Below are 16,151 nucleotides of genomic sequence, written 5' to 3' on the forward strand. Positions count from 1 at the left end.
ACCTACCGCTGCGAGTGCGGAATCTTTTTGCTGCACATCGCCTGCACAGCACTGGCACCGGTGGAGGCCCAGCATCCCCATTGAAACTCCATTCGTGGGAGGAGCGGTGCAGCAGTATCCTGCACCTCGAGGGGATACAGGGCGTCGGCGAGGCAGAGTTTGGAGTATGCCCACCTGCTGATGCTGGTAAGTGCACAGAGTACAAAGCTATGTTTGTGGACCCCCCCCCCCCCAAGCCAGGGCAGGAGTGACCCAATTAATCTACCAATGACCCCCCCTCCCCCAGCCAGGACAGGAGTGACCCAATGCATCTACCAATGACCCCCCCCCCCAAGCCAGGGCAGGAGTAGCCCAATGCATCCACCAATGACCCAAGTGACAAGCAACACGCACTCAAGACATGCCCCCTGGACATGCACACGGTGCGTGACTGAGTACAGGCTGAGACACACACACCTGATTGCGACACCTATCAAATGTGTGTACATGCAAGTGGGCAGACAACGTTCAGTGTGATGCATGTGATGGACCCATCAAATTCCATCACACAACTAACATCATGCCCCCGATTCCCCCACAGGCACGTCAAGTGACAGTGACATGGCACAACAGGCAATGCCACGTCCACCTGCACGTGACCGATGCAGCTGTCCTGCTCGGGATGCCAATGCCACCACCTCCGGGACACAGACACCTGCAAGATCTGGCACGGATGCCCCAACCCACGTGGCCTACCCTGTACAGCCACCTGCACCAGCAAGACCTGCAACAGCAAGATCTGGCATGGATGCCCCAACCCACGTGGCCAACCCAGTACAGCCACCTGCACCAGCAAGATCTGGCACGGATGCCCCAACCCACGTGGCCAACCCCGTACAGGCAGCTGCCACACAAATGGCACTCATTGCCACCGTGGCCACCAAATCCATTGATCTGGCAGTGTGCACTGAGGAGGATGCTGCATCCTGTGGCGACAGTGCCCCAGTCGTGCAGTTTGAAGATGCAGGACAGGAGGAGGTGGATGACATGTGTGACCTCTCATCCATCCACAACCTGCAGTTCAGCCCCCCAGACCTGCACAGCCCCATGAGGTCACCAACACCCTCAATGGCTGAGTTAAGTGCACACATGCAGGGCATGGAGGAACAGCAGGCCAGACTAGCACAGCTGGAGGAAAGCCAGTTGGAGGAGGCTAGGCTGCAGCGGGAGGAGGCGATGCAGCAGCGGGAGGAGGCGAGGCTGCAACGGGAAAGCACTGCAACAGCAGTACGTCGCCTGTCCAGGGCCATCGGCCGTTTTGCCTCACCAATAGTGACCTTGTCACGCCATGTCAGGGAGGGCAATAGCATAATGTCCACCATTGCCGAGTCCATGTTGGTGGCCCAGCAAGCGTATTTTGGCTGTGTGCCACCTGTCACGCCACCAGTGCCATCCACCACCACCACCCCCTCAAGTTCCGTCTCAGGCAGCCCACGGAGGCGCTCTGGTCGGCACCTCTGGGAAGGACGCTATTGCACATAAGCGCGGCCGGAAATAGTGTCCACTATGATTGAGTGTCCACAAGACATTTTGGGATCATTGGGTGTATGGGGGTGGGTACGTTTGGGAGGTGGGGGAGGTACATTATGGGGGTAGTGTGTTGGGGCCTGGGTGGGGGTGGGTATGTTTGGGAGGTGGGGGAGGTCCATTATGGGGGTAGTGTGTTGGGGCCTGGGTGGGGGTGGGTACGTTTGGGGGGTGGGTGGGCACGGGTGTACAGCTTTCCTGTCAATTCCACCTTCGTTCCTGCTTTGTTAACATTAAATCCTAGTTGAAATTGAATTGACGAGTGGACAACTGTTATTTGATGTACAGTGACTCCATTTATTGTTTGTTTGTTTAGTATTTATTATGCGCGCTGGACCCAAAGGTGCTACATTAAAAGCATGCAGTGCTGTTCATGTAGAGTCCCTCAAAAGAAACTGCGAATGAGTGCATCCCGTGCATGTTGTCAATCTTGCGCACCCCTGCCAGGGAGTGCATCCATCCCATCCCCATCGTCATCTTCATCATCCACTTCATCATCATCCTCTGTGTCTGGGGGCAGGGGGACATTCCTGCGCATGCACAGATTGTGCAGCATGGCACACAGAACCACTATTTGACCCGTCTTCACTGGCTTGTACAGCAATGATCCCCAAGATCTGCTGAAGCAGCGGAACCTGGCCTTAAGTAAACCAAATGTCCTCTCGATCATGCCACGTGTGCGAACGTGTGCCCTGTTGTAGGCCTCCTCATGCCTGTTCCTTGGCCTCCGTATGGGCGTCATCAGCCATGGCGTGAGTGCATATCCTGCATCACCTACATGGAATGGGAAGGAAGGGGACATGTCACTGTTAGTGGCATCCATGTGTGGATAAGATGCAGCTCATTCATGTACCATTAGTGATTCATTCATATGGGGCATTGCGCTGATGGGACTAGTGGGTGAATCCCATTCCTGGGTAATTGTTTGCAATATTGGCGCTTTGACAGTGGTGAACGACTCGCTGTGCATTAGTGTTAGGTAAGTATGGCATTGTGCAGTGATGTACACATGCAGAGCAGTCTGTCAATGGTCACTGTGTGAACGTGGATCGATGCATAATGTCAGATATGCACTCATCATGTGCATTGTGGGGGCACAGGTGCATTGGATGGGTGGAGGGACTCACTCCCTCATTACGTGTTTGGTTGTGGTGCTACGACACGTCTTGGTTGTGCATCTCCTTTGGCAGGGTTTGTACAGGCACACTGTGACCATCTGTATTGTGAAGCGTTGCAATGTGTGGAGACTGTCAGTTACATAGGTCAGGGGGTCATGCATTGGCAGTTGTACTCACCCAATAGCCATGTGCTCTGTCCAGCATAGCGTTCCATGTACTGTGTACACACACACACACACACACACACACACACACACACACACACACACACACACACACACACACACACACACACACACACACACACACACACACACACACACACACACACACACACACACACACACACACACACACACACACACACACACACACACACACACACACACACACACACACACACACACACACACACACACACACACACACACACACACACACACACACACACACACACACACACACACACACACACACACACACACACACGTTTAGTAGCTTGTGAGAAACCTGAAGGTACTCTCACATCTACTCCCCGAAGATCTTCTGTTCAGGTGGCCAGGAAGAGCCAGCACTTTTGGATTCCGACCCTGGGGGTGAACTAGAGAGGAAGGATCACCCGGGTGGAGGGTACTTGGGGAGAGAGTGCCAGAGGGTGAGACACACTATTCCCCCTTTTATGAAAGTGACGTAATTTCCCCTTCCCCAGCTTTTATAGGATATTGTCATTCTTATCCTATTGTTTCCACTGAAGTGAAGTCCAGTACTGGGAAGAAGAAGATCATCCCAAGAGTAATGCAGATTACCTATAGAAAGTGCCATTATAGTACTGAGACAAAGAAGAGGGTGTCTGTGAGTTACAAACCTAAAGGCCAGGCATGTCCCACTAACATGCTTAAAAACAAGATCACACACTGAGAACTTGCACCCTAAGCCTATTATCAATAGTCAGGTGTATGAAAGGTGGGACAATCTGGAGCAAAGCAGCAGAGGAGCAATAGAGAGGCCAGCAAAACTCATGGAAAACCGTAGGAGAATGGGATGCCGAGAGCCTAGAGGAAGACACTGTATGGTGAAGTGTCAATATTTGTGTTGTACTCTGTGGGGTCTGCCACCAGATACTGCAAAGTCGAGCAGACCCACTCCTACCGAAGATAATAAGACTTTCTTCCTGAGAGCACGGCTTGCAAGGTATAATAACCTGTCAGGCCAAGGGCTCAGGCAAAAAGGCAGGAGACACAGCAGAGCTAAAAGATAGAAAACAAAAGGCAAACAATAAATACCTTTCTCTCTTTCTTGTCGTTAACTCCTCACTCCCCAAATGCCCATAACCTTACCTGTTGCCATCCCTTGATCGCAGCTGAACCTACTTGTGGAGTAGCCCAAGGTAAATTGGAGCAAATAGACTCAGATGAACTCAGCTGATATCCAGAAGCAAAGGTATCTATTGAAGGTATGTGCTGTAGGCAGAGGAAACCCCTAACCCGGGCAGAACGAGGACGCAACTGGGGCAGAGGAAGGCAAAAGTATCCAAGGAAATACCAGCAGAGCGTCCATGCATATAGTCCAAAACAATGGGAATAGAAATCCTCTTACTCGATTCAGCAGAGCGTCAAGGTAAGTGAGAGGAAAAGTATGCCTTACGGAACCACAGGAAAGTGTCCTACCTCTCCTCTGTGAGAGGTGGGTGTGTCCTTGCTTAGCAGCAGAGCGTCCAGTGAGGCGAGGACGCGTGTGCACAACGTTGAAAGTCCGGATGCAGGTAAGCGGGAGAACGCTAGGAAGAGTGACAGGGAAGGCGGGGTAACAAGGCAACAAGAAATGGAAGGGTCACGCAATGGCAAGCCAGTAATCAATCTGAGGTCAAAAGGAACTGGGAGACAATCTGAGGGAACAGAGTGCCAAACACAGATTCAGAATCCGAGGCAGAGTCCAGAGAAACAAAAGCCTAGTCAAAACACAGGAACATGAATAACGTGGAATCACCAGGAAACACTGCTAGCCGTGCCGAAGCTAATGGTTTAGGAGCACCGGCAAGTTGTGAAGGCGAATCCTAAGTAGACAGCGTACTTCCGGGTGAGGCATGGAACGCATGGGAGCAAGCATTCCACGCCATCACTGAGCGCTAATCCTGCTGGATATCGTCATCCCATGGATACGGCGCTGTTGGTGTTGCCCTAAGTGCCATGGCAACCGCCAGGTCCTTCCCCCACGGACACAGCGGAATCCTGGAGAGGCATGGGATATGACAGTACCCCTCCCGCAAAGGAGGGCACCCCCCCCCCAGTGAAGCGGCCATGGGAACGATGGAAAGCCCGCAGAAGACACAGAGCATGGATGTTAACAGCGGGCTCCCAAGTCCGATCTTCGGGACCATAGCCCTTCCAATTAACCAGATAGTATTGGGTACCCCGAGCAACACGAGTATCTAGGATGGCCTGTACCTTGTACTCCGGTTCCCCTTGTACATTCAGTGGAGCGGGCACACGAGGAAGTCTGGTAGGGTCGCAGCAACGAGACATGAAAGATCGGGTGTATTCTCCAACGAGAAGGGACCACCAGACGGAAAGCCGCAGCATTGATATGTTTGATGACCGGGTAAGGGCCCACGTAACTTGGAAGTTGCTTGTGCTTGCCTGGAATGCGCAAGTGCGCAGTAGAGAGCCAAACCTGGTCACCGGGATGGTATTCAGGGACAGGTATGCAGTGTTTGTCAGCTTGTGCCTTCATGCAGTCTTGTGCTTTCTTTAAATGCTGAGCCACCGCCGTACAGACAGAAAGCAGGGACTGCCTAGCCGCCTGAGCCACCGGAACTTGCGCTAAAGATGGGAATGTAGGCGGTAAGACCCGCGGATGCTGCCCGTACATAGCATAGAAGGGAGAACATCCAGCAGGTGTATGAAGTGCATTATTATAGGCAAACACGGCCGCCCCCAAAACTGAGGGCAAGTCGGACAGAAATTGCAGACAGAGACACCGGAGATGCTGCTCCAAAGTAGTGTTGAGTCGCTCTGTCTGTCCTTCGGTATGCGGATGGTAGAATGAGGACAGGCGTACGTCAATACCTAAAGCATTAGTAAGGGCCAACCAGAAACGGGAGGTAAATTGCGATCCCCGGTCAGAAATGAGAACCGAAGGGAGACTGAAGAGCCGCACGATATGGTCAAAGAAGAGTGCGGCCAGAGCAGAGGCAGAAGGAACACCATGGCATGCAACAAATCCAGCCATCCTAGTAAAGGTGTCTATGACCACAAGGATGGTTGACATACCTCGTACTGGTGGGCACTCAACTACAAAATCTAGAGAAACCGTATGCCATGGTTGGTGAGGTATAGGCATTCTCTGTAGCAGACCTACTGGTTTGCCAGGTATGGTTTTACACTGTGTACAAATAGAACATTTGGATATGTAGTTCCCTACATCCTGCTTCATGTTTGGCCACCAGCACCATTTGTGGAGTAAGTAGTATGTTTTTGCCTGTCCTGGATGGGCTGCTAGACGGACGTCGTGGGACCAGCGTAATACTTGTAGCCTAGTCCTAACGTCAGGTATGTACAGACGTCCTTGTACAAAAGGCAAGCCTGATACCAGGCATGCTTGAATAGTCTGGAGGTCATTGGTATAATCCGCGCCCAGCGACGGACACCCTCGAGCAGGGAAACGTTAGCCACACAAACACAGACCACTACGTCCTTGGGCAGGATGGGAGTGACGGGTTTAGGAGTTGTCACGTCACTTTCGATGCGTGAAAGAGCATCGGCCTTGCCGTGCAAGGGACCCGGCCGATAGGTGACCACAAAGTTAACTGGACAAAAAACAGATGCAATCGGATTTGTCTCGAGTTTGTGCATTTGGCTGTGGACAGGGCCTGCAAATTGCAGTGGTCCGAGAAAACTGTAATCAGGTATTTAGCTCCCAATAAATGGTGTCGCCATTATTTGAACGCGGAGCGGATGGCCAGGAGCTCTCTCTCTCCATGATAGTGTAATGTTTCTCAGGGGAGGTCAAAGTTCTGGAATAGTATGCCACCGGATGCAAGCTGATTTCAGCCTGCCGCCCTTTCCTTACCACCCCCACTGCATTACTCTTGCTAGGACATTTATTATGTCTAAACTACATTACTGCAATGCACTATATATAGGGACTAGTCAATGCAACTTAAACAAACTCCAGGTCACTCAAAACAATGCCATTAGGGCTGCCCTCAACTTTCCTAGATCTTCACACATCTCAGATACTAGACAAAGCCTTCTCTGGTTATCGGTCACCCAAAGAATATAACTTAAAACACTTGCCCTCACACATAAATGTGTGTACAATCAGGCCCCTACCTGCCTGGCAAACCGTTTTGTTCATAATTCCTCAACACGCCCACTGAGATCCGCCCAAACACTTAGCCTCAATGTACCAAGATACAAACTTCAAAAAGCGGGAGGTGTGAGCTTCCCGGTCCTCGCCGCTAAATTATGGAATTCATTGCCTAACCCCATTAGGATCGAGCCCTCTTTCCACTCTTTTAAGCACAAAGCCAAGACATGGCTGATGTCCCAAGATGTCTAAAGCCGTCATACTGTACATTGACACTTCTTGTAAAATTGTGTAACTGTACCTTGCTGCTCATCTGTAACTGTAACATAATTACTGTGCTTATGCTGCTTGTAAATACTTGTAACTGTTTATATGTAATTGTAACATAAGATATGCGGCCAAATGCCTTTGGGCCAGGCACGCTCTACAAATAAAACAAATACAAATACAAGCTTTGAGTGGATGGAAATTTCTGCGACAAGATAGCCCCCAGGGCAATGGCAGAGGCTTCAGCCTCAACGATGTAGGGGAGAGACGGATCCGGGTGCTGTAGAACGGGAGCGGAGGTAAACGCCTTTCAGGGCTTGGAATGCGCTTTGTGCCTCTGTGTCCCAACAGAAAGGAATGGAAGGACTTGTGAGATGTGTCAAAGATGCTACGATGGAGGGAAAAGAGGCAATAAACCGCCTATGGAAATTTGCGAATCCTAAGAAGGATTGCAAAGCCCGCAGCGATGTAGGTACAGGCCAATCCAGAACAGCTCGCACCTTAGTATTGTGCATGTGGATACCCTGAGAAGAGATCATGTACCCCAGGAACTCCACTGATGAGGCATGGAAGACGCACTTCTCCAGCTTAGCGTAAAGGCTGTGTTCCCGGAGAGGTTGCAGGACAGTACGGACATGTTGAACATGTTGTTCCTCTGTCTCAGAGAAAATGAGTATTTCATCCAGGTATACGACTACATAAACATCCAGAATATCCCTGAAGATGTCATTAACGAAATGCTGAAAGGTGGCTGGGGCATTACATAAGCCAAACGGCATTACTAGGTACTCAAACAGGCCGTACCTGGTCTTGAATGCCGTCTTCCACTCATCCCCCCATCTCATCCTGACCAGATTATATACCCTACCCCACCCCCAGGTCCAGTTTGGTAAAGATTTTGGATGTTGTTAGTCAATGCAATAGTTCAGTGATCAGTGGCAGGGGGTATTGGTTTTTCACTGTTACCGCAATGAGTGTTCTGTAGTCCACACAAGGACAGAGCTCGCTGCCTTTCGTCGGGAACGAAAAAGATTGGAGAGGCTGCTGGGGATCGAGATGGTCTTATGTGACCGAGCTGCAGGGCTTTCTCAATGTATGCTTTCAGTTGTTCCTCCTCTAGCCGAGTCAACGAGTAGATACAGCCATTTTGTATCATCACTGCACCTGGTGCCAATACGATGGGGCAGTCGTACGGTCGATGTGGTGGGAGCCGTTCCGACAAGCCGTTGTCAAAAACATCAGATAGATCCTGATATACCGGAGGTAATGCAGAAGAAACTTTCTGAGTGATCGCACTGACTGAATGCGTGCTTGACACTAGGGCCAAACATGGAGAAATGAGAGGACCCTTCTGGGCAAGAATACATTCAGTTGTACAAAACGGGGAGGAGAAACCAACAGTCTGTTTCACCCAGTCAATGACTGGGTTATGCTTTTGCAGCCAGGGGAGGCCCAGAATGATCCCAAATTGGGGCGCGGAAATGAGATCGAAGGATACATATTCTGCATGCCCTTCCGAGGTCCCCATCAGTATTGGTTGGGTTTGTTGGGTGACTTGACCCGACACCAAACAAGAGCCGGCGAAAGCATGGACTGCCTCAGGGTTGGTTTAAGTAAGTACAGGCAAACTGTGGGTGAGCGCCAGGTGTGAATCAGTGTAATTGCCTGTGGCTCTGGAATCTATCATAACCGGGCTACTGAAAGTCTGAGTGTTAGGCAACTTAAAGTTCATAGGCAGATAGATATGAGAGGCTGTAGAACAGAAGTCCGAGCCATCAGAGAGCCGACCCGTCTTATTGGCTCGATCTAAGGACGGGTCTTGGCGTTTCCTGCACGTTTGGCGGGACGTTTAGGACATGCTCGAATAAAATGGGCAGTTTGGCCACAGTGAAGACAGAGATTGTTTTGTAAGCGTCTCTCTCTTTCGGCCTTCGTGAGTGGGCCTTTGACCGCCCCATTCTGCATGGGTTCGGTATTACCAGACGATGGAGGAGGCGCGGCCTCGTGCTTCTCAGGTCGCATCTCGGGACTTCGGCGCTCCCCACGTCTCTGTTGTAAATGGGCATCCACCTGTAGCACCAGATCCAGAAGGTCGGGAAAGACTGACGAAATAGAGGGAACGACGGATAAAGCGTCTTTGAGCTCGTCGGAAAGACATCTATACAATACTGCTGCTATCTTTTGTTCTGGCCAGGTGGTCTCGGCTGCCAACAGATTAAACCGAGCGAGGTATGCAAGTAAAGACTGCTTGCCCTGAGCCAAGGCCAAAAACTCCAAATCAGATGCTTGAGCTTTTTTTTTTTTTTTCATTTAAAATGATTTAGTTCACATTTAAACTTTTCATTTCATATTTAACATACATTTCGTCAATTCCATTCTTAAGTACTAACATAATAACAGCTTATATCAGTATCTATTTCCAAGTTCCTGTTTCAGGCTATTGCAGTGTTCGTAATCTTCTCCCAGAATTTTATGATGATAAATATCAACTTTTTGTCTTGACCCAAAAGTATTTGGGCCCATCTCGCTTCAGGGCTAAGAGTTTCGTTGGTGATGCTAAAGTATGTCCTGCATAGAGCTCTTTCTTCTTGCAATTCTGGACATATCATAATAACATGATGGAGGGTCTCTATATCATGCATCAAATACCAGATTCATGGCATTCAGGAGAGTGTCAAAATCATACAGGGCCGGATCATTGGATTCCAATAACGGATTAGCCCATGCAGCAGCAGTACCCCCTAAATCCGAAAGCACAAACGCTGCCTTGCTGGTGGAGTTGGGAAAAGCCAAGGGGCCACAAAGGAAGTGCAGACAGCACTGGTTTATGAATGTCCTGTATGACTTGGGGTCCCCTGTAAAGCGCTCCAGCAGAGCCAAAGGAAACGGACCGGGCAACACCACCGGGGCAACACCAGGGTTGTGGTGTGGGAGGAGTAGGAGGCGGTGCAGCAGCAGGGGCATCCCAAATTCCTCATCTGTGGGTAGTGGGTGAACTAGGCTCTGCATGACATCCATGTGTTAGGGAGAATTCTCTGTTATGGCTAATTTCCCAAACCTAGTGAGTCCCCCAGCAGTTTTGCTGGATTTTTGGGGTTTATTTTTTTCTCCTGCTAAGAGTGAGACTCTTTTCCTCCCACTCTTAGGCATGATTTGAGGATGTTCTTTGACTATGCATGTGTTTTATGGGCTATGGGGTCCTTTACTCCATAGGACTTCATGTCTTTTTGTATGTGTGTTACACAGCACCCTCAGTGCAGTAACACAGGGGTGTCATAGTGACCCCCAAACATAGACTCCATACCCTGGGACTGACTACTGTCTGCCAGGGCATGTAAAGACACCATTGGCTTTACTAGTCCCAAATTATGTACAGAACCAGTACACACCATCATAGTGTGGAGGTACTGGACAGGGGTAATTAGATTGCCCCTGGGTCTGTTTTCGAGGGGGCACTGTCGAGTCCCCCTTTGACGAGTTTCTGGCTGGTGGCAGTGGTTACCACGCGCAATATTCCTTTGGAATATTTACTATGGGATTTTCCCATTGATTTTAAACGGACCACTTTTTGGTGCAATGTTAAAGATACCGCCGGTTTATTTATTTAATATTGATTCACCGGTCTTTTTGCCAGAACTCGGTTTTAAAATGGCGTTTGTGTTCGTCTCTGAAACTCTAACCCAAGTCGAGCCCTTTGTTCCACTATTTTGGCGGGCTTCTCCACAGAAGCCCTCCAAATGGTGCCACTCTGTCTGGGGTCTACAGGATGTGTGGGAGGGGGAATAGGCACCCTGGACTGCGTTGCCTGAGCAACTCAAGTCGCACTCTTGTGTGATTGGCCCAGTGGTGAGCCGGCCGGCTCACCACTTAGCATGTGTGAGTGACAGCTAGAATGGGGGTTTTTCTGCATAAAAGCAGGGCTTTGGGGACTGGAACTTCAGAAGTCGCCACAGGACCTAAAGAATCCGAAGAGGGGAGAAGCTGAGCCATCTACAACGACGACACCACCAGTGGAGCCCTGCAGGAACGACTCACCACTTCCCCGACGACAGAGGAGATCTTCTTCCAGGAGAGTCTTCTTCCCTTTGAGCTGGTGGGACCAACCAGTTCACCTTTTTCGCCTTCCAGGATGTCTCGTGGTCGAATCGCCCGTGCCAAGCACCCCGGCGGCCGGATAGCCACGCTTCACCACTGATCGCGAATAAAAGGGACGCACCTTTTAATCGGGAACTCCGCGGCTGGTTTCATCCCTGTCAGTGCAACGACTTCCAGCTTTCTTCCTCGTCGAGATCTTCTCTTCCTCTGGACGAAGCCACGACTTGCACCCGCTGCCAGGAACAACTGCCCCCGCCGGAGCTTTCTCGCCATTTAAGGTACTGTGTCCCGCCTGGCCTCCCTTGCAACAGACTGTCTAAGGTGTCCCGTAAATCCTTGACTTTCTAACTGGGTTGGCCCCAGACCTGCTAACTTTGCCTCTCTGAACTGGTCCAACCTTTTTTTGACATTTTCTGCAAAGACTCTGAGTGCATTTCAACTGTGTGAACTTGGGCACATTCAGCCTCGCTCTCTCCAAGAGTGTGCCCGGCCTATGAACTTTGGCTCTACAGTCGATCCTGCCTTTTCTGACTTGCTGTTGTTCTTAAAAAGTGTTGGTACTGTGTTATTTCCATGCTCTGCCTTTTCTCTCCCTTTTTACCGAATTTTTGGAGTGCCATCTAGGGTACGCGCTCACCTCTGTTTTGCTAATAAGTGGTGCTTTACCTTAGAATTGTTGAATAATTAATTAGGGAGGTATATATACTTATAGTGACTGTGTTTGAACTTGCTTGACATATTAGTGCCAGTGTATTTTTACAAAGTGTGTTTTAAATAAATAATTATATACTTTTAATACCAAAGCTCTGGTCAGTGTTTGCTTGTTCTACTGTGTTATTAGCCCTATTGTGTATGCTCTGTATACTGCCTAACTCTTCTTGAGAGAAGTCCGACTGCTCAGCCACAGCTACCAGGTAAATCTGGGTGGTGCAGACTGCTACCAATTGGGTTTACTGCTTACTCCTGTAGTCTTAATCTTTTTGCAGTGTTCCCTAAGGGAACTGCACAGGATTCTGCCATGCACTGATGCAATAAAGCATGAGTTGATGCCATGTCTGTATGGAGTGTTGAAAAGGCCTGCATGAGTGCGGCCATAGGATCCGCCCCAGGATCCATCACAGACCGGCACCAGATGTGGCCCCTAAATCTGTTGTACTCCGTGGGGTCTGCCACCAGATAAAGCGAAGTCGAGCAGACCCACTACTACCGAAGACAAAAACACTTTCTTTCTGAGAGCACGGCTTGCAGGGTATAATAACCTGTCAGGCCAAGGGCTCAGGCAAAAAGGCAGGAGACACAGCAGAGCTAAAAGGGAGAAAACACAAGGCAAACAATAAATACCTTTCTCTCTTTCTTGTCGTTAACACCTCACTCCCTAAAGGCCCAAAACCTTACCTGTTGTCGTCCCTTGATCGCAGCTGAACCTACTTCTGGAGTAGTCCAAGGTAAGTTGGAGCGAATAGACTGATGAACTCAGCTGATATCCAGAAGCAAAAGGTATCTATTGAAGATATGTGCTGTAGACAGAGGAAACCCCTAACCCGGGCGGAACGAGGACACAACTGGGGCAGAGAAAGGCAAAGTTATCCAAGGAAATACCAGCAGAGCGTCCATGCATATAGTCCAAAACAATGGGAATACAAATCCTCTTACTCGATTCAGCAGAGCGTACACATAAGTGAGAGGAAAAGTATGCCTTCCGGAACCACAGGAAAGCATCTGACCTCTGTGAGAGGTGGGTGTGTCCTCGCTTAGTTGCAGAGCGTCTGGAGAGGCGAGGACACGGGTGCACAACGTTGAAAGTCTGGATGCAAGTAAGCGGGGGAACGCTAGGAAGAGTGACAGGGAAGGCGGGGTAACAAGGCAACCAGAAATGGAAGGGTCACGCAGGAGCAAGCCAGTAATCAATCTGAGGTGAAAAGGAACTAGGAGACAATCCGAGGGAACAGAGCGCCAAACACAGAATCAGAATCCGAGGCTGAGTGCAGAGAAACAAAAGCCTAGTCAAAACGCAGGAACAGGAATAAAGTGGAATCACCAGGAAACGCTGCTAGCCGTGAAGAAGCTAACGGTTTAGGAGCACCGGCAAGTTGTGAAGGCGAATCCTAAGTAGACAGCGTACTTCCGGGTGAGGCGTGGAACGCATGGGAGCAAGCGCTCCACGCCATCACCGAGAGCTAATCCTGCTGGATATCATCCCATGGATACGGCGCTGTTGGTGTTGCCCTAAGCGCCATGGCAACTGCCAGGTCCTTCCCTCACGGACAGAGCGGAATCACGAAGAGGCATGGGATATGACAATATGGCGAGGGAGCCCTGTCTCCAAGAAGCCGGAGTATGAGACAGAGAAGGGAGCCGTGAAGCTGGACGGTCCCGGGGTCATGGTCGAGATGTGCTTGTTCCCCTGGGAGGAGGAGTCCTTGAGGGGTGTTGGAGGGGCAGGCGATGGAATCCTGACCTCAAATCCCAGAAAGCAGCAGACTACAAACAAACGCGGCAACCAGTGAGTTTCACTAAAATGATGTCCTGAAACCCGGTGCGTGTAAGCAAAGACATTACAATATATCAGGAGTGCTTGCGTGCAGTCGGCACGGCTTCGAAAGCCTAAAAGTGAAATAGAAGGCGAAGCAAAGAAATTACAATGTATCAGGAGTGCTCGTGTGCAGTCGGCACGTCGGGGAAAGCCTCCAATTGAAATAGACTAAAGCCTTAAAGTTTGAAAAACAAAGAAATTCAAGTTGCTGGCAGTGTGAACATGCAGCTGAGGGGAGCCAGCGGAGTGGGAGCAAAACACAGAATAAGCAGATTTATGTGAAATCAACAACCCACATTAAAACAAGAGAAAGAGAGAGAGACAAGGTATAGTGAACTTTTCAGCCTAAAAGAGTAGCCAGGGTGGCAAAGAGCGGGGCAAGGACTACTGGTTGCGTGACCTCTAATGGGTGGACCATGTGGCTCAAACTGTGCCTAGACCAGGGAGGTCTCAGCCCATCGAGAAGGAGGCTGAAGCTTGGGGAGGGGAGCCCTGGAACCCTTTTGACATTTGGGTTACAAACCAAGGTGGGAAGCTTGAGGAAGAGACCTATGTGCCCTTGGAACTGTGTGTAACGCTCACCTGGTTCCCACGGAGGCGCGGCGTCGAAGGCGCAGAACTCTGAAGATGGTCAGGAAGGGCCCCTCTATTCTGGCTTCCCTGGCTCGTTGGATACCCTCCTGTGCGTGAAAAGGGAGTATTACCAACTGTGGAACAATGCTCAAGCCTCCCACTCCCTTCCAACCCTCCACGATACCTCCTCCACGATTCCCCGTGAAGCCTCACCTTAGGGTTTGGAAGGATGAGCTCTCCATCCTGCTTCTGATGCAGGGGCGCATTGAAACCCAGTTACTTCACTGGATTGAGGATTGATGGGAGTTCAGGTAAGCTTGACTGTTCAGGTAAGGCGCTGTAAAAGTTCTGTTCAAAAGTTCAAGCTTAATAATAATGTTCGTTGTCTAATTGCAGCAAGCGCTAATGCTTATGTCTTTTTCCCCTTAGGGGCCGGGGTTCGGAGTGCCGGAGATATGGCGCCGACCCGAAGTGAAACAGTTCTGGATGAGCGCTCAGGAAATGTCTTTGCATTCGCTCATTCAATGTCTTTGTCTTTTTTCCCCATAGGGGCCGGGGTCCAGAGATGCCAGGAAGTGGCAGGACCCGAAATGCAGTGGGAATAATCCAACAGGTAAGACTTAAAAGGAAACTGAGCTTTCCTTATTCCTTTTCTCCCTCTCACCTTTGTTCTTGTCTTTTTTCCTCTAGGCGCCGGGGCGTAGCTGAATCCGGAAGATCGCTGCTGAAGATGGAAGCGCCTTGCAAAGGTGAGTAAAATGCAGCGCTGCAGCGATCGAAACAAAATGCCTTTAAAATGATGTCTTCCTTTTCAGGGCCGTTGGAGAAATGACTCCGGGATGCAGATTTAGCAGGTAAGGGCTTTTCTTCCCCTATTCTCTTCCTTTCTCCCCTTGCAGGTGTTCCAGGGTGCTGGCAGGCGTGGCTGAAGTCAGGATGCAGGAGCTGACACGGTGAGCGTCCAGCTGCTAGGTGCAGAACAACGCGAAGCACGTGTGGCTGTTCGGGTGGGGTTTAAATAGCCTTGGAAGAAGTTCCTGGTATGTATCCTTCCACCAATCAGGTATGTATCCTTCCCCGACCACACCCGGGTGGTGAAGTAGTCCTACAGGTAAAGTAGTCCCATTCAGGCCTCAAGAGGGCCTGGATGAAGCAGCAAGGTCTGCATCAGGTAAGTGTGCACCCAAGCACTTAAACACATATCCTCTTCTATGAGCCTGGTGCCTAAGGCGCCAGGACTGGGGTCCGCTATGAGCCTGGCGCCTAAGGCGCCAGGACTGAGTCCAAAGGGCCCCGATTTGGGCCCGCTGAGACTTCCCTGGGGAAAATGATGTCTGCCTCTGGGGTTGCTGGGCCCGGCCTGGCTCTTTGGAGGTAGGCATCATGACACTGTGTTCATTGTGACTTTGAATTTGAAGCTTGGGGGAAGAACCCCGAGCTCCCTTGGAACTTTGTTTATTTTATATCAGAACTCGAAGCCTGGGGAAGGGAACCCCTGAACTCCTTTGGAACATTGTTGTTTTTGGCACAACAGTGCTTAAACATGGGGACGGGAACCCTAAGCACCTTTTTGAGCTTTGTGGTTCGTACTGTATCTTAAATCTAAGGAAGGGAAGTAGAGATTGCTCCAGGCTTTTACTTTCAACACTATTTTGAGTTAGAATATCTCTACACTGCATTCAGGTGTTAGA

General features: G+C 50.2%; 1 protein-coding gene across 7 annotated transcripts in view; it reads right to left on the minus strand.

The window, feature by feature from the left end:
- LOC138489334 (uncharacterized) overlaps positions 1-16,151 on the minus strand; it is a 168,528-nt gene that overhangs the window by 14,281 nt on the left and 138,096 nt on the right. For 2 of the 7 annotated variants that reach the window (XM_069617048.1, XM_069617047.1), the window contains exon 13: positions 1,859-2,340. The exons of the other annotated variants lie outside the window; for them this stretch is intronic. In XM_069617048.1, the coding sequence (XP_069473149.1) occupies positions 1,991-2,340 (350 nt within the window). In that variant the 3' untranslated portion in view covers positions 1,859-1,990. Of the gene's footprint in view, positions 1-1,858; positions 2,341-16,151 lie in introns of those variants that run through there. 7 annotated transcript variants of the gene reach the window in all.

Source organism: Ambystoma mexicanum, chromosome 9 (genome assembly GCF_040938575.1).
Source record: "Ambystoma mexicanum isolate Mex_15411 chromosome 9, UKY_AmexF1_1, whole genome shotgun sequence".
NCBI classification, from domain to species: domain Eukaryota; kingdom Metazoa; phylum Chordata; class Amphibia; order Caudata; family Ambystomatidae; genus Ambystoma; species Ambystoma mexicanum.